The 19,035-nt window shown below is 31.6% G+C and overlaps 1 protein-coding gene across 5 annotated transcripts; it reads right to left on the reverse strand.

Moving 5' to 3' along the window:
* Positions 1-84: 84 nt before the first annotated feature.
* LOC106665517 (SH3 domain-containing kinase-binding protein 1) lies at positions 85-14,252 on the reverse strand. Of its 5 annotated transcripts, none has more exons than XM_014391973.2 (14): positions 14,005-14,252; positions 13,665-13,828; positions 8,106-8,148; positions 7,894-8,030; positions 7,005-7,116; positions 6,831-6,944; positions 6,577-6,767; positions 6,379-6,508; positions 6,151-6,321; positions 5,918-6,092; positions 5,484-5,616; positions 5,171-5,417; positions 4,838-5,109; positions 85-2,699 (listed from the first exon to the last, which is right to left on the reverse strand). In XM_014391973.2, exons 1-14 carry the CDS (start codon positions 14,006-14,008, stop codon positions 2,547-2,549), a joined length of 2,046 nt encoding a protein of 681 aa, XP_014247459.1. In that variant the 5' UTR covers positions 14,009-14,252; the 3' UTR covers positions 85-2,546. The 5 variants fall into 5 exon arrangements, with proteins under 5 accessions (XP_014247459.1, XP_024086138.1, XP_014247463.1 ...); XM_024230370.1 differs by lacking the exon at positions 14,005-14,252 and adding an exon at positions 9,602-9,641 and having other exon boundaries at positions 13,665-13,754; XM_014391977.2 differs by lacking the exons at positions 13,665-13,828; positions 14,005-14,252 and adding an exon at positions 9,922-9,940.
* Between the last annotated feature and the right edge of the window lie 4,783 nt (positions 14,253-19,035).

Here is a 19,035-nt window from a genome sequence, read left to right on the forward strand (position 1 = left end):
TAACACGTTTATTTATTTATTTTTTATATAGTACATTAAGATAGCCAATATATAAATAAAATTAATAAATAATAACTAAACTACATATTGCTTTAATGTACATAGCACTATAAAAGAATAAAAATTTAAACAAAACTTTGATTTTCATGAATTTGATTAATTTGCTGCTTAATGGTTTTGTTATACTATTTAAGCATTGTTAAAAAATATAATTATAAATATGTCTTTTAAAGATGCAGGCAAATGTTAAAATATTGAAGATGCAAGCGTAAATAATAGACGTTGTATGTTTTCCAATCTTACGATTATTAATATTATTTAAGTAGTCTAGTAATATAATTAGAAAAATACAACGTGAGTTAAGAGAAAAAGAAACTAAAATAAAATTTAAAAAAATAAACCATTCATATAAAAGCAGTGTTTTAAAAATGCAAAACGACTAACTAAGTTGTTGAAACTGGTTCCACTATGACCCAAATGTAACAATACTACAATTTTTTTTTTTAGCTTGTGACACCAGCAAGATATGTATATACTGTGCAATAATCTATTTCAAACTGAAAAATCCACTCACATGAACACTATCGTTACGTTAAAATTGATTCCTGATCTTCCCTGAGAATCTACAGTTTCAAATTTGACAGTATTTGTCATTTAATAAAACTGTAAAACAAACGAAACAAATCAAGACCCGTTTGAAAAAGACAATAAATGGACAACGCGGATTGGTTTTAGTTCTTAGTTGTCGCTAATTTTATAAAACTGGATGGGATATAAATTTTTTTATATTTTCAGCACCATGTCATGGATATACTTCATATAAATGGTTTTTTAATGTTAATTATTACCCCCAAATATGAAATGGTACTGTATACATAATATTGTATGCTTATAAAAATATATTTTAGCGATTTTAGGTGGTTACTGATATCAGCCCCAAACTCGTCTAAAATGCATAACACCAACGCTTTTAGACATAATCCTACCGCTGAAGTTGAGGTTGCTGTACCTCAGCGAGCAGCTAGAACAGGTCCTAGAGGTCGTGGCAGTCATAGCCGCGCAAAGTATAACACTGACAGGAAGGAAACGTTTCGCATTGACAAAGGCCGTCAATATATGCGAGACATGCAAGCAAGTATAGTTAAAGATCTATACGTAGGAGAAAAGTCCGTTGAGGACGCGCTTGCAAAACTTGAACAAGACCGGACGCTACAGGCGATTACAACCACAATTACAACACGTGGAATTGGATTCGGGCTCATAAACGTCTATTTTATTTCTATTAATTATATATAAAAATATATTAAGTTTCAAAAAATTCTATTAAAAACACTACTAGTCTTATAAAAACTATAAAAAAAATCAAGGCAATAATGAATTTAAGCAAATTACTAGAATAACAAATAAATTATGCTTAAAAATTACATGTGGCACATAAAGGTCATCGCACATAATACATAATCTGCCGTGATGGTTGATGCATCTATAGCAGCAGAAGGATCTCTTGAAGGCAGTGCTTTTCTGATTGGGAGAGGTAGCCATGGTGGTTGCTATTGGCGAGGGCTTGCACGGATTGGTGCAGACGGGATCATTTATCTTTGATATTGCTATAGGATCATGGGACAGCTATATAGGTATGCCAACAGGAGAAGTGGTTTACGTAGTGATTGTTGACAGTCCTACTGTCACAATCGGGAATGTTTTGGAGTTATCTGTCGCTGCAGATAGATTGGAAAGAGTAGGGGTTGGATATCTTGTGCTGCAAATGCTCTTGGCGCACTTCGACCATAATCCTGGGACAATAAATCCTGCCTGTTACTGCAATCATGAATGGTCTGATTGTTTAATTAAGATCCTTATGGCGTTCAATCCTCTGCTGAGACCGGTTTGTAGTAAAAAAATTAATATTTGCAACAATTTGTTTGAAAAGTCAAAACTTCGACTTCACACTTTATAAGCCTTTTTTTGTTTGTTTTAAATTAAACAGACTAGCAAAAAAAAAGAATGTAAAAAGAAACGTAAATATTTCATGCTGAAATCAATTTGAGCAAATTTTGTATATTGGAAGACTCAAAAAGCTATTATAATCAAATAAGAAATAATAAATTTCAGCACATTTAATAATTTTGTATTCACATCTAATAATCTATTACAGGTTAAAATTATCAATAATAAAAGGCGGGCGTTTAGAATATTAATATAGAAAGCAGTCTGGTAGTACTATCTGTACGGAATAATATTGTAATTAATGCTATATTAAAATAAAATTAAAAGCATCATTTTCTTTTGCAATCACAAAATAGATTTCCCACTGTTACATAAAACTTATATTTTAAACAAATTAATTATGTCCGACTATATTGGTTTAAAAAAAAATTAAGTACAAATTATATACATTATCCCAAATGAAAGACTAAAAAAAATGTATATCTTTTTTTTCTCTTTCTCTAACATTTGTCTTATATTAAAATTTCATTAGTGTTTTTGTAACACTGTTATATACAAATTATTGGTCTTCTTTTCAAAATTTCTAATCATAAAACTTACTAGACTTGAGTGACAAGGCCAGTGAGCTTTTCAAGCTCGTGCTGCATAACAACCCTCCTCACTCGCTCTTCTTCCAATTTACTAGTGAGTTCTTTAACAGTCCTTGTAAGTGTGTTTATGTGCGACTCAAAATGTAGCTCCATTTTCGTAATCTAAAAAATAAATTCAGCGGATTAAATACTCGTACTGACACTTGAGAAAAAGGGCGATTCAAATGTATATTGTTTATAAAAATGATTTTTTATATATTGTTGCCTTTACAATTGTTTAATGCTTGAAGAAATTGCAGTATAATGAGTCCATGTGCCCAATACACCGCTGCTCATACTTGAGTTGTCATGGGTTTGAATCCCTCTCGTGGCATTAACTTTTTCATTCCAACCAACTTGCATCGAAAGAAGTAATTTGGTCAATCATACCACTAAACATAATGAATTTAATAAGTAAAACAGATTATAACTTCACTAACAGCTCTCCGTGGCCACTTTATAAGTCGCCGAGAATTGAATCCTGATTACACGACATTTGAAAAATGGGAAAATTCGAAAGGTTGTAGGTTGAGATGGGAATTGGTGTCCGAGTGGATCGAAGTCATGATAGCTCAAGTGGTTAGAGCAATGGCGTGTTGAGCCGAAAGTCATGGGTTCGAATCCCGCTTGTGTCACTAACTTTTTCATTTCAACTAAGACCTTACATGAAAAGAATAATTAATTATAATAATAAATATATACACATGTTAACGTTTGAATCTTATTTCTTTTGAACTTTTCATTTTTTTTCCAAACAAAAATGTTTGTTTACCTCAGTAGCATGTTTCTTGAGAATAATTCATTCTTAACTAACGTGTCAACACATGATTTCCATGTCATTTTGTTTTTTAAGTTAAACTTGGTCAGAACGGTGCCCAAATGAGCAGAAACATTAATGAAGTCTGGGGCGATGGCAGTCTGAGTGAGAGCACCGTATAGAGATGGTTTAAAAAACTTCGAGAGGGCGACTAGCCTTCAAAACAAAGAAGGTCGTTGAAGGATTTCATCCCTAGATGATGATGTTCCGCGAGCTTTGGTAGAATAAAATCTCACGCTGTTAGAGAACTTGCAGAGAATCTTTCATTTAGCAAATTGACTGTTGCTGACCAGCTTACCGCAATTAGAAAGGTAAAAAAGCTTTTCTGGTCAGAATTATTACTTGTGATGATAAGTGGATTCTCTACAACAGCAGACATTGGCTCGACAAAGGTGATATTTTCCAAAGCGTATGGACTCCCATCACCCTCCCTATTCTCCAGACCTCTCGCCTATCAACTACCATCTTTTCAAACATCTGGACGTTTTATAACATAAAAAATTGTTAGATAATGCATTTACAGAATTTGTTAATAAGGCTCAAAATTCTATTCAGATTTTCAGACGACCCCAGACAAACTTGAAAAGTCAAGTGAATCACCAGTTGTTAAACAAGTGCTTGAAGAAGAAGAAGAATTGGCCTTGATCTAGTTAAAGTATTTGATTACACACATAAAATTAAAAAAAGTGAAGCTGTAACTTCTTGAAATTTACCTTGCGGACAGGAATTTCAGAATGATGCAATAGGGCAACCAATTGGAACTTAAATTAATATACAAACCGGCCACAAAAACATGCCATAAAATGGAAAAATGGAATGAAAACAATCAATACATTTGAATTTCTCAGACGGTACATTTCTATCAGCTTAACTATTATGAGATTGTGTACAAAGGAAAACACTTCACTATGACTGACAAAAGCAGGAAGAGTTCAAAATCAAGCCAAAGAAAATGTATCAACGAATGGGCAGGGGTTTCCCATTGAAATTGTGTATCGTCAGAGGACAAAATAACTCATCAGGTCTATTAAGACATTCATTGAAGATTGATTGGGATTGGCTTTGTGAGGAAACATTCTACCTACTTGGTGCTCTATCTGGCCTCAGTTTGACCCAAGGTAAGATGCGTTCGTCCAACTCGTTCCAACTACCGGATTTTTACTTATAGAGAATATTATTTATTATTATTTTTATACGATATGATATTAGACACATATTTATTATATATATATATAATTATATAGAGGTGGAAAACAGGTAAAAAGTGAAACTGGATTAGGTTCCCGAACAATGAAATAGTTCCCTAGTTACGCCAACTGGCTGGGGGACGCTTGCGGGCATCCTAGTTTTTCAAGCAGGTAGTGTATGTCCCGGCCTCGGCAAAGGCCATAAGGCACTGCCACAGTGAATATGTTAAATATCATATAAAATTAATTGAAAATACCTTTTCCTGAAGTTCGTTGAACTGCTTGATAGATACTGTAGCATTTGAATCCCCAGAATTTGAGTTTCCACTAAGAGTCGATCGCAAGGATCCGATTAATGACTGTGGCCTTGGTACGTTGCTACCTGTTCCTTGGTTCGACCTTAACGTTACTCCTAACGGTTTGCTTTCTGGACTCACTGCTGTCGGACTACTATTTACTGCAGGCGCCACGGTAGTTGAAGAAGTCGCTACTGCACTGTCACCACCAATCATAACCCTGGTCTTCCCAGCTAAAGACAATTTTATAAAAATTAACTGTGTGAATTATTTTAATGAGTAATGATAACTTACATTGCAAAGACTTTTTAGCCTGATTGAACTCCAGTTCTTTAACCCAAGGTGCTTTAATGGGTTTCTCAGCGTGTGAGTCGGAATCACCGTTCACTAACATTGTGCTGGTTCTCATGTTTGTTGATGATGAAGATGACAACGAAGATATCACAGTGGAAGTATGTGATATTGTTGTGGATGTAACAGTTGTTGAGTTTGTAGTTGATAATACAGCTAACTCTTCTTCTTCCTCTCCATTTTTCATTTCCTAAATTAAAAAAAAAATATGTAAGAATAAATTTTTAAACAAAAACATACAAAGGTTGATAATTACATCTTTTATAATAGCAGAAGGTGGACGGCGTTTTGGTGCTTTCACCCGTGATGCTGTTGGATGAGTTAGCATGGCTGCTCTACTAACCATATCCAGATCAGGCTCATTGCTTCCACTGTTTACGCTAACAACACTACAAACAAAAAACATTTAAATTAAACAATTGTTTAAAACTGCTGTTTTCTTAACAAGACACTTTTAAGATTTCTCCGTGTGAATTGTGGGGTAATGAACTGTTTTTTGTCATTACCGATCAATTTGGTCTGTCTATCCTTGCTGGGTTGGTCTGTCAAATACATTTGGCAAACCAGGTAAATTTAGACCATTTGAAAACAAAATAATTGATAATGAACTAAGAGACTGTTAATGCAGAGTGGTATGTCCTATTTAATTATGCACTATTAAGATTTTATGTTAAAAAGAGCTTAACTTACTTATTTTCAGTTTTGATTGTATATGAACCCTGCTTGCTCCAGAGTGCTCCATCAGTATTGTCATTTGTCGTCTCAGTCATGCTTGACCATTTACTCATATTGCTACTGTTCGTAGCTGTCTCTGAATTTGTCTGTTTTGTGATCAACGACATAGATCCAGTTCTGCTCGCAGCTCCTTTAGAATAATGTGTTGTTAGATGAAATAAAATATTGACTAAATTACTTAGTAATACCTTGTGAAGTTGGACTGATGTCCATTACTTTAGATGACAACAAATTAGGAGCGGTGGGAGATTTGGCGAGATCACTGGAACTTCGATGTGGTTTCTTTACCGGTGGAGGAGGCAAAACGGGCTTTTTACTAACTGAAGGGTGGTTGAGCTTTTCATCTAGTTTCATTATATCTGCAATAAAATTAATCAAATCACATACAATAAATTATAATATTTTTGGTTACATACCTGACTTTGCAGTATCACTAAATTTTCTGCTTATTGAAGTTATAGAACTCATAGAAGAAGCTGTTGCCGATTTGCTTATTGCTTTTCCTGAAGTTGAGACAACTTTGGAAGGTCGGTCTGGTTTGGCAACCTAAAAGAAAACAATCGATTTTCATAAGCAAAATGAAATTTTTTATCGTATCTTAAGTCAATGCTCACATCTTCAGAAGGTGTAATGATGTGGACAAAATTATCTGGAAAAAAACCAATTTTGCCTTTCAGTTCACCTTTCCACCATCCAGGATCTTGACCTTCTTTTGTTATTAAGGTGATTACATCACCCTCTTGGAGCGTCAGCTCATCTGAATTCTGAGCCTCGTAATTGAATATTGCTTTGCAAAGTTCTTTTACTGCAAACATTAGAGTAATAATTCTGATTATTAAAGTATAAAAGTCAATCACCGAAAAAATACCTGGTTTCGGTGGAAGAACTGGTAGTTCAGGTGTCAACTGAACACTAGTGCTTGCTATTTTTGAAGTAGACAAACTGTGCGTATTTGTCGAACTTGTATGTTCTTGCGTGAGAACTGAAAACAAATCAATATAATAAACACATGCTAGTGTTTACAATTGTAAAGTACATCTACCAGTGGAAGATTTGAATGTTTCGTCTTGACTTGTTTTATGTTTTCGCTGGGAAGCTTCTCTAGTATTTTTTTCAGTTATTTCAGCTACAAAGTTGGAAGGAAACACACCAACCTGAATAAAAAAGTATTTAACATGTATTTACACTGTCAAAAAACACCTTAATTTGACTATATATAAAAGAAACAAAATTGAAGATTTTGTTTTGTAAAATCTACAGATACAATTCTTTATACATTTCTTAAGGATATTTACAAAAGCTAAAAGCATAAATTATGTCAATTATATTTTTTTAAATTGAAACATTTTGTGAATGGAGTTGAAAACAGGATCAACACTTCTTATTTTGAAATGAAATTACTTATGCAGTTAAATATAGGCCTATAAGATGTCCATTAAATGTTTAATGTTTGAATTAAGATAGGTCATCGACTGGAAAATAACAAGCTTCATATATTTGCAAAACATTTGTAAATTTTAGACATTCTATTTTCTCCAGTAGTTTGAACTGGTAATAATTGTTTAATTTTCCAAAACAACAAACTTTCCAATGAAGGACAAATGGTAGAAGTAGGGGAATGAGGAGTGTGAATCACACTTGACAAATAGCAATGAATCATTGATAATAATTAATTTAAGATGATTGCGGTGTTTTAACATTTATACCTTTTTCAGGCGTAATTGTAACTTTTCCTTAAAAGATGACATTTTTCGAAAATTACAAAAAAGAATTTCCTCTAAGAACATAACACAGTAACGCCTTCTTTGAAACTACTCTGATAACAGCATATCTTTACAATTTAATCAAACTACACTACATCCCCCCTACAAACACAACCCCACCTCTGTGTTCTACTTGTATTTTTTCTTCTTTTCAATACACAAGCTTACCCGATTTTTTAACTTTCCTCTCCACCATCCTTCTTCAACTTCAGAAAGGATATCTATCATGTCTCCAATCTGGAGTTCTAATTCATCCTCATTCGCTGGCTTGTAATTAAATAGCACTTGGCATTTCCGGCCTGTCGCTGAAATATAAATAGATTTGTTTATATTTATTGTCTATGGGATCAAAATTATAGATCTTTCATAAATAATCTTACAAGACTGGTGAGATGAAGCTTTCCCGTCGGGATCACTGACTAACTGTAATGTGCATACAGTAACATAAATAAAAGAAAAAGATATACAACATATTCTAAGAAGACCATCTAAAGCCTTTAAATGAAAATAATATTATTATACAAATTCAAAATGTAATAATGAAGCAAGATATTTTCATCATATTTTCTTTACTAAAAAAAAGAAAAAGCCACTTAAGTATTATTTTTCATTCACCTATAGTCATAATAGGTATGATTATATCCAGGTAATATTATATCCTAAATTAATTAATAACTATGATGGTGGATTAAAAAAATAAAACTCTTTATCATAGGACAAGCTAAATTTACTTTAAAGCTTTTTTTATTTTATCTCTAAAGATAGTTCATTTTGTATAAAGGGGCATGAGTCAAAATTTCCCATTGTTTCGATAGAGAGAATGAAATGCTAAAAATACATTATTTGGTATGTAGGCTTTCTTTAAGAACTGCAGTCTCGTCTTTGGTTCGCTTTTGGGGGCGTCCATCTCCCCTCGTCAGTCTTATTGATGCGTTTCAGCAAATAAACCGAGTAAATAAGACTGAAGAGGGCTTTGCAATTGATATCGAAGAAAGGAAAAATGTACATTTAGAAACATTATTTAGTGCTTATGGAAAAAAAATTAAATGGCTCTGATTAAATGGACATTAAATGATACTATTACGTTAAAATTTTAAGTTGATATATTAAATATTTTATTTATTGAATGTATTATGTTGTAAGAGTGACACTTGAGCTTCAGATAAGATTATCTTTTCCTTAAGTTTTTTCATACGAGTTACATACCACAATGCATTGTTTCATATGACTTAATACGCATGCTTAAAATCAATGGTAATTATGACTCTGAAAATATCAATGATTTATGGAAATGCTATGAGATTAGAATATTTGCCAATCGGAAGAAAGCTGATTCACTGCATAGAATTCTGCATAATTAATCAAAATAAGCAATTACTGTGATATGCTGATTGTTTTTGGACTAAATTATATATGCTTCTTTTAAAATTTTGTAAAGTAAAGACACAAATGCTTAATTAAATTAACTTTATTACATTGAATACTTGTTTCCTACGTGGGAGTTTGAAATTATTTTAGCCTCCTTGAAGCTAAAAAGTGAACTGCAATAGATTTGAATTAAGCTAGGCCAAGTAAATAAGCTACCATATTAAAGATGTTTAGTTTATGTATATAAAAATCATTAGGCATGTGTTTAAGCATTTAATAAGGACCATTAATTGGATTTTTATGATCTGGTGCCAATTGAAACTGATTTATACCATTTATAGTTTCCAAAACAACGTGTTGTTTTAATTATTAAATATTTAAGTACTAAATAAAAATAGTCTGAACAACAAAATTTCCTATTTTGTAAAACATCAAATCAAGCAGTAGTGTTATTTTTGAGATTAGCTTCAGGAAAAACGCAAAATTAAATTAGAAACTTGTTCCTTACTTGGGAGTCAGAGATTGGTAACTTTTAGCCTCAAGTAGGGCTAAAAAGTAAAACACAGATTTTAATTATGGTAGGATAATGCTTCAAAGAATGTAAAAATTATGTATGTAATAATGGAATAATAAATATGTGATTATGTCATATTTGATTTAAGAACAACATTTTCTTTATCATGCCAACGTTTCGATCTTTATTGGGATCATCTTCGTGGGATTTACAAACATTGTTTAAATTTAACAAATACATGTAGGATGTGGAAAAAACATTCATATACAATGCAATATATATATTTTATATTCAATCAAAGTATTTCTACTCACTCAAAGTGTTTGTCTTCTGTGTAATTGTCCATTCTTGCATGTCGTGTTGAGAGTGCCAGTGGGATATTGTTGTTTTATGTTTATATATGTTGGATTTTTTGAAGGGGTGGGGAAGGAAGTCGGTACAGAAAGACATTTTTGTATAAGGAGTCGGCTTTTTTGAGGTGAAAAGAGCTGACGATGGGAAAAACGATCACCACACATTTCGATTAAATCATGTCTGATATTTTAATTTAAAAATACTAAATAACTCAAAAATAACCAAAATGCTGTGTGAAATTTTGTCAACAAGTATATTTTTGAGTCTTTGGGAAAATTTTTTCCCCTATTTCCATCACTATTGTTTATGTTCTAATACAGCAATATACCTATTTTAATTTATTATTACTTTTTTCTTCTTCTCTCAGCAGACTGAACACTCCCGATTTACACTGTCATTTCTATTGTGCATAGAAAATGCTGATCAGTGATGATCAAATTACTAGCCCTGGCTCAAAACTTCCAGACACATTTTTAATCAGTTGGAAAGCTGTGAAACACATCGTTTGGTGACAAATATAAAAATTATTTATATATATTTTTTAAAATGAAATATAAAACAGTTGTGCTATTTGTTCCCCCAACTTGGGAATTGGAGATGGACTGTCTCAAAGAGGGAAAAAGCAAGATCCAGCAGATTTTAATTATGCTAAGCAAAGCAAATGAGTTCATTATGCTAACAATTGAAGATTGTAGAAATTTTAATAATACTCGCCACCAAGGGCAGACATACTTTAAAAACATGCCATTTGGTATATTTTTACCTTTTTTTTTATTAACTACAACTCAAATGTATCATGTAAATAAAGCATATTCTATATAGAGCAACATTATCAAAAAATACTTCACAACAAATTTTCAAAGTTCCATTCATTAAAAATTATTTGCTGGTAAATACAAACATTAAACGCAGAATTCAATGTATTATTGTAGGAAACATGTTTCATTTGGGTGAAGAAGGGCAAAGAGCATAAAGCAAGATACAGCAGATTTCAACTACGTCAGAGCAACAAATAAGTTAAATAAAATTTATAAATAAAAAAATAATAAATAATAATAACAAAAAAATCATGACATACATTTTTAGTGGCAAAATTATGAAACAAGTTTGAGGTAGATCAGGTGTTTTTATGGAACGTATATATTTTGAAGCTTCCTCGTCCCCTCTTCATCAACACCTTCCTGAAGAAATGATGAAGGTTGAGTAAGTAGATTCACTTTTTGTAAAAGATGGTTCTACTCAAAGATTTGCTGTTTACAACTATCGAGATTTCAAGCATTAGACGCTCATCATCAGCTTGAAGGAGTTATTGAAGAGAAAGTATTGACCACTTGAAGTTTAATGTATGATCAATATTATGGTCAAGGGGTAGAATAAAAACCAAATTCCAACTTTGCCAAGCTTCTGACCCGGGCTTCAAGGTCATCATCAGGGTCTATATTTTCCAACCAATTAACAACAATAAATTAATAGTTATTCAGATATCATGAGATGCGGTCGGGTGTGATGTAGGTTTCAGAAAAACATTTTCTTTATCATGCCAACGTTTCGATCTTTTATTGAGATCATCTTCAGGGCTCAAAGTGTTTGTCTTCTGTGTAATTGTGCCATCCTTGCGTGTCGTGTTGAGAGTGCCGCACACCGGATGATGACGTTACAAGGAGTTACAAACAAAGTTACAAAGGAGTCTCTCAACATGAATTATAAGAGAATTTTAGATCATTGTCCAACAATTTTGAAATATGTGAATCTATCTGGTCTTCATCTGGAAATGAACACCCATAGGGTTTTCTTGAAATATATTTGTCTTCCTTTAGCTTAATGATTGCTTCACCATAGCTAATTGAACAACCATCAAATTTATTTTGTGCAAAACAGGTTTGATAGTCTAATATTAATTCTAATTTTGATATTTTCTTCTTTTTCTTTATCTAAGTGATCTAAATTTAATAAAACATTTTCAGTATCAAAATTTCCACAAAATTTTAATTTATTCTTAGAAATAAATGCCTTTTAAATTTCATGGTTTATTTTTAAATCGTTCACATCGAGTTCATGCGCAACATTTACCATCTTATCATTTAATTTTTGTTTAATTCTTAAGTTTCTGTCTTGCATCAATTTGAATCTTTTAAATGTGCTTAAACCCAGTAACAAATCATAATTGAAATTGTTATTTTTCACTACTATTAGATCCATGATGATGAAGGAAAACGCCTTACTTCGACTTCTTCTCTCAGCTTTCTTTTAATTTAATTTTAATCCTCAAACCTCGTTATATAACTATGTCACCATATTCTTGAACATCACAAGGGTATTCAACTAGAGATTACATAGATCCTTGGGGTGCCATTTTTTTTTTTTTTTTTGGGTGGGGGCATTTGTAAGTATGTCGAGTTCCATTCGGGGCATAGAGGCAACGAAAAGATTGACATGTTGTCCAAAAAGGGTCTCTCTGGGCCCTGAACTGTACTGTGGCTTAGCAGCCTGCCACAAAAGAGGATACATTTTAAAATAGGTAATGAGTCCAAAACGTGGTGGAATAATATAATAATGAGGCACGCGAAAAGATTCAAAGAAGGACCATCTGCAAAACTTACAAAAGAATTACCTGGAAGGCAACCGCAACCGAACCAGGATTTTGGTTGGACCCCTGACAGGCACTGCCACTTAAGAAAGCACCGGATAGAAGAAACACTATGCAGACATTGCCAAGAAGAGGAGGAGACCGCAGAACACATTCTATGTTTCTGTGAAGGTCTATGTAGGTGCAGGTCCTTGCAACTAGGGCAAGAAAAACCAGGAGACGCTGGCAAAGCTGTGGAAGCTGATTAATAACCTGAAGCTGACCAGTGAGTTATAAATAACAGAGGAGCACAATAGATCTATTCAGGCTGATGTACAGTAGGCCTTGTGGCTGCCTCTTTTATCCCTATGTCGGGTTCAAATGCAGTCTGCTGGATTCGAACCCGAGACCTTTAGGTTAAAGTGGAGTGCCATGTCAATGCCTAAACCATTATGGCCAGCGACGCCCCTCACCTATTTTTAAACGAAGATTGTCTTCGTCCCCCAGCTTTGACAAAAATCACTCTTACAATTCATATCGAGAGATTGTCTTTCAACATGATGATGAGCATTTAATGCTTCAAATCCGGACAGTCATTCACAACAAATCTATTGCAAAAAGTATTGGAAGAATGGCATTCCAACAGAAATAGATTCTTCCAGTCTCAGCCGGAGGGGTCAAAGTAGTTCCAAAATATATACTTATCTTTTAAATCAAACATATTTTAATCTTAACATTTTAGTAGTAAAGAACATCATGTGTGAAATGTAGATGAGATAATTTTTATTAGTGGCAATTATACTAGGCTTTATTTAAAAAATGAAAACATTAATTTTTTAAACTTGCTCGAGCTCATGTTGGGCAACATATGTTAATGTGATTTCTGTTGAAACTCATACTGCAAGGGAAGCAGTTAAGGCTATCTTGACAATTTATGCATATCGATGAACCATCACAAGAAGTTGGAAAACTCACAGGAAATGTGAGGACTGATCGGAGTGTGATCATAATTTTAGAGTTTTGTAAATTAGAGTGAAAGAGGCTAAAAATGGCTGTATAAAGAGTTGAAGTATAGTGTCTGGAGTGTTGTATAGTGACTTTTGCCCTTTTTTTTCTGATAAAAGGAGTCGAACTTACCTTGACAAAATTATCGGGAAACATGCCTCTTTTGTTAAGTCTGGTCAGAGTGCCTTCCCACCATCCTTCGGATACGAAGCTGATGTCAGTAATAATGTCTCCCTTTTTAATAGTCAATTCGTCCGGTTGGTCTGATTTGTAGTCGAATTCAACAATCGCTTCGGCTGAAGGCGAGGACGAAGAAAAAAAACAAAACAAAAACAAAATAATATTACAAACGTGACAACAGAGAGGAAGCAGGTGTCGAGAGATGTCAAAGACCCGAGCAAACGGCAATTTACAGTCTTTAAAGGTAACCTATTTAAATGACTGTCGAAATGCCTATGGGGCCAGTACTCACCCATTGCTGGAACTTATCGAAGAAAACATGGGAGTGGTTTTTGATATTCCTATCCACAAAGGAAACGAGTGGTGGAAACTAAACAGATACGGACTCAAGCTAAGAGGCCCAACCCTCTTACTGTCCTCACGATGATATCATAACATAACATAACATCGGCTATGTAGCAGGGCGAACTCTCGATTTACCAACCTAAGCAACGAATCTGGTCAGCATTGATATTGACACGACGCACTTCTTTCCTTTTCAATTTGCTCCCATTCTACTCAATAAAACGTTAGAAACAGAATGCAAATTATATTTATTTTACCTGTTATTTTATTTGATCGGTTACATCTTAAAGTGTAAAGAAAACAAGCATTTACAGATTCACAAGAAATCTCACTAACCTCGCCATCTGCAAAGCGGGAAACCTCTCCTTAACAAATGTTGGCCACCTGTCATTATAATAATATATTTCAAGGAATTAATCTAATTTACAAAAACGTTTAAATATAGAAATATACAATATATATATAATATACCAATATAAAAGCAAAACTAAGAAGGAAAAATTACTTAAAATTAAACAATATAAGAAGACAGTATTTTGAGATTATTTTTATTTTTAAATTACTTAATAATTGTGTAGATTCCCGAGAAATCCTTGGTAAAATCCAATTTTATCCACCTCCTTGCCACCTCAGAAAGCATAAAAAATATATTTTTATTGAATATAAAGGAACAAATTTTTCACTACACTTCCTGATGCAGTATATAATGGTAGAATGTAACTACATAAGCAATACTGTTGATTTATTTAGTACTTCTGTTTCCTCTTTAAAACTTCAGTTACTTAAAGCATAATAATTTTATTAAGTTAAAAAAGAACTAAAAATGTACTATGTAGTAGTTATAATGCTTTATTCTATTATTTAATATATTTTTAATAATTCCTAGTCTTTATCATTATATAGACAGGGTGTTTAACTAAATCTTTTTGTTGTTTTATTTTATGAGGATTTTATTGTCTTTTTCAATTATGTATAATGTAGTGTTTTATTCTTATTAATGTTGAGTTAGTTATGAGCATTGTATTGTATATATTTTTTTCTTTACTTTTGTATACTTTTTTAAAACTAAATAAAATTATAATACTTTAAGTAACTGACATTTTAAAGAGGAAACAGAACCTCAGTTATAAGCATTGTATTGTATATATTTTTTTCTTCTTTATTTTGTATATTTTATTTAGTTAAAAAAGCTAAAAATGCACTATGTATGTAGTTATAAATGCTTTATTATATTATTTATATATATTTTTCCTTTTGTATATACATATTTTTTCCTTTTGTATATTTCTAGCCATTAATAAAAAAATAAATTAAATCTTTATGTTGTTTTATTTTATGAGGATTTTATTGTTTTTTTCAATGATGTATACTAATGTTGAGTTACTTATAAGCATTGTATTGTATATATATTTTTTCTTTGCTTTTGTTTACTTTGGTTTAAGAAATGGGGTTTCAACTTGCAAAAAAAAAGTTAAGTAAGAAAATAGCTTAACGGAATGATTCATATAAGTATGCCTAAAAATATCACATTTATCATTGCAATAGTACTTAATCACATTTATCATTGTGAACAATATATTTTTAAATTGTCATTGTAAATTAATATAAACTATTTTAAAATATTATATAAATAATATTAGAAAATAATTACATAATTATGTTGGTTAAGTAAGTAAAAATACGAGTATTTTGTGCATATTTAGTTGAATTATATTCAGTAAAAAATGTTAATTAGAAATAATATAAAGTTAAATATGGAAATACATACTTATACATGTACGTACAGAAGTGCAACTTAAATAATTTATATGAAAAACATTTTATTGCTATAAAACTAATGAAAGATGATTTAACTTAAAATACATAATAATTCAAGATTTAACATGCCTGCACAATTGACTTTAAAATGTGTAAAAAGAAGAATTTAAAATAGTAAGATGTGGGAAGTTATTAGCTCTGTCAATAGGAGTATTTTTACTATAGTTAGTAGAATGGTAGGAAATATGAAAAAGTTAATTTGACTAAGTAAAAAGGAATGGCCAATGTAGTAGTTAATTATTTTGAAAAGAGTAAGTGAATTGCTAGGGGTAATAAACTGAAGTACTTGTCTATGTCAAATTGTCTATAGACAGTAATAGTTACTCTTATTTTATAGGCAAGAATTCTGATAAATTTAAATTGTACAGATTGAAGTTTTGTAAGTAGATTTTGTAATAGGGATTCCAAACAGAACAGTATTCAAACACTGATTTTACAAGCCATAGGTACAGAATGATCAAGGTATTTGGGTTCAGATCAGAAGAGTAACAAGATAAGAAACCCAGCATATTTAAACTGAGGATTTAATATGATCAATGTGGGCAATAAAATTTAATTTGTGGTCAAAAATAACACCAAGGTCTTTAGAAGTAATTTGAAAAGGAAGAACATTATTATGAATAAAGTAAGTGAAGTTATAATTAGTTACAATTAATTAAGGTTTTTAGTTGAGATAAAAAGTCAGTGTCATGAGTGGGATACTGAAAATATAAATACTGAACTTAAAACTAAATATAACTTCACTAGTTTCGTGGTCTGCTTGACCAATTAATATCTTACAATTAATTAAGATTTTTAGTTGAGATGAAAAAAGTTAATGGCACGAGCAGGATTCGAACCCACGATCTTCGGCTAGATACGCCGCAGCTCTACCACTTGAGCTATCGTGACCTCGATCCACTCGGACACCAACTTCCCATCTCAACACCACCTTTTCAATTTTCCCTCCTTTTTGCCATTTTTCAAATGTCGTGTGATCTATTTGATTCTCGGCGAATGAATCTCAATGTAATGGCTATGGAGAGCTTTAGTGAAGATTGGTGTCTGAGTGGATCGAGGTCACGATAGCTCAAGTGGTAGAGCTGCGGCGTATCTAGCCGAAGATCGTGGGTTCGAATCCTGCTCGTGCCATTAACTTTTTTCATCTCAACTAAAAACCTTAATTAATTGTAAGATATTAATTGGTCAAGCAGACCACGAAACTAGTGAAGTTATACTTAGTTTTAAGTTCAGTACAAGCACATAGAATACCATTTATCAAGATAAGATGCATTTGATTCTTTAAAGATCAGTGATAAAAAGCGTCCAGGTCAGCTTGAAGTGCTAAGAGGGCATCTTTAGAAGTAATATGGAAATTTTTTTAAAGTCATCAGCAAAGAGAAGAGGAGTTGAGTAACTTAGAATAGAAGAAGGTCATTGATGAAAATATTAAATGAGAGTGAAGAAAGGCCCCCCCCCAACAATTAGATAATTAGAAATCCAGGATGAAAATTGTCCTGAAATACCAACAGATTCAAGTTTTAACAATAACTGGTCGATCAAATGCAAAATCTGTGTAGATGACATCTACCTGATTACAGTTGTGTTAATGGGAAACTAGTAAAAGTAAAAAGATTTGTTAAAACGGAGCGGTGTACATTCTTTAGTACATATTTGTAAACACTAGAGATAATCATTGTACAAATACATGATTCTGGTGTATTGGTAAACCATTCTGAAAGTTTATTTTGGCAACTTTCTAAATTGTGAAAAAAATTACTACATATTGAACCAAGCCAACAAGAAATCTCTCGATACATAACTACAATATTTTGAAAATGTTTTCTGCTTAAAACAAATAACATATTTTATTCACCAATAAATAGAATAATGAGAGAAGGAAATAAGATATGTCCGAATATTAATTTTTTGAAAACAAAATTAAAACTGTGATACGAAACCAAACTTAAGGAATGAACTTAAAGTTGTAGTTAAAGCTGTTAGCCAGCAGGAAAAATTATTATATACATATGATGTAAATAATTAATAATTAGCTGTCAGTTAAGTTATCTATAAGTTCTAATAAAAAGGGAAGTAAACAAATAAACCAAAACTACAATATTACATTTATATTTTTATAGACTAATAGTCATTATCATATTTTACATTAGAATACATTGGGAAGATATGTAGAATTTTTGATTTGTGCAAACAGCAAATTTTCAGAACATTGTTTAAATATGTTTAAATTTGCAAAAGCACAAAGAAATTACAATTATATAAAACGCAAAATTTTATTTACATATTTGGCACATGGAATTCACCTTATAAATATCACAGACTATATCTTAAATTTATATGTGTATAAAATACGTACATACTGTAACTTGTTTTAAGAATAATTAATAATTTAAATGACATTCAAAGCCTTGTTTAAACTACCATTTCCTACTTGGGATTAAATATTTTTTAAGTACATTTATTAGTTTTGTTACAGTAATAGAATGTGTATCTATATGCAGAAGGCTTATATTTTAAGCAGAAAAAAAATCCCTCCAGACAAATAATCAACTATTCATTATAATAAAATCAATTTGTTCCTGTTAAATTGTATACTGTACTGATTTAAACTAGCCTACATTTTCCTCTAGTTTAATTATATTTTGTAGATTGTATTGTGCATAATTTTTAGATTCTAATCAAATCGCAAGACGTTTATTTACAAAATTAATTTTTAAATATATAAACAGCATAGACTTGTATATATCTTAATTAAAAGTAAATCATCTTGCTTCTAAGTAGCACCGACATTAAAAAAAGTTTCATATTCAAAAATCTAAACACAGAAAAAGGACATTTCTATAATGTACATATTTTAATAGATTACACCCTGCACATTTACAATATTTCTATTTCAAAGTGTTTCGGAAACATCGAACAGTTGTCAGAATGTAAATTTAATATGGTAAATGTACTTACGCTCTTGCTAGAATTGATACATGAATAATTTGGTAAAGTTTTTTTTTACATCATCCCACAAAAACATAGATAGTTTTTTCTAAGTTTAACTAACTAAAGACTTTTTATAATATAAAACATTATATATTAAAAACTATCTAAACATCACAAAACTAGTACCTAATAGACAAAATTGAATAGATAAAGAAATACAATTTAAAAG

The sequence above is a fragment of the Cimex lectularius genome, unplaced genomic scaffold, assembly GCF_000648675.2.
Source record: "Cimex lectularius strain Harlan isolate CLEC.00 unplaced genomic scaffold, Clec_2.1 scaffold102, whole genome shotgun sequence".
NCBI lineage: Eukaryota > Metazoa > Arthropoda > Insecta > Hemiptera > Cimicidae > Cimex > Cimex lectularius.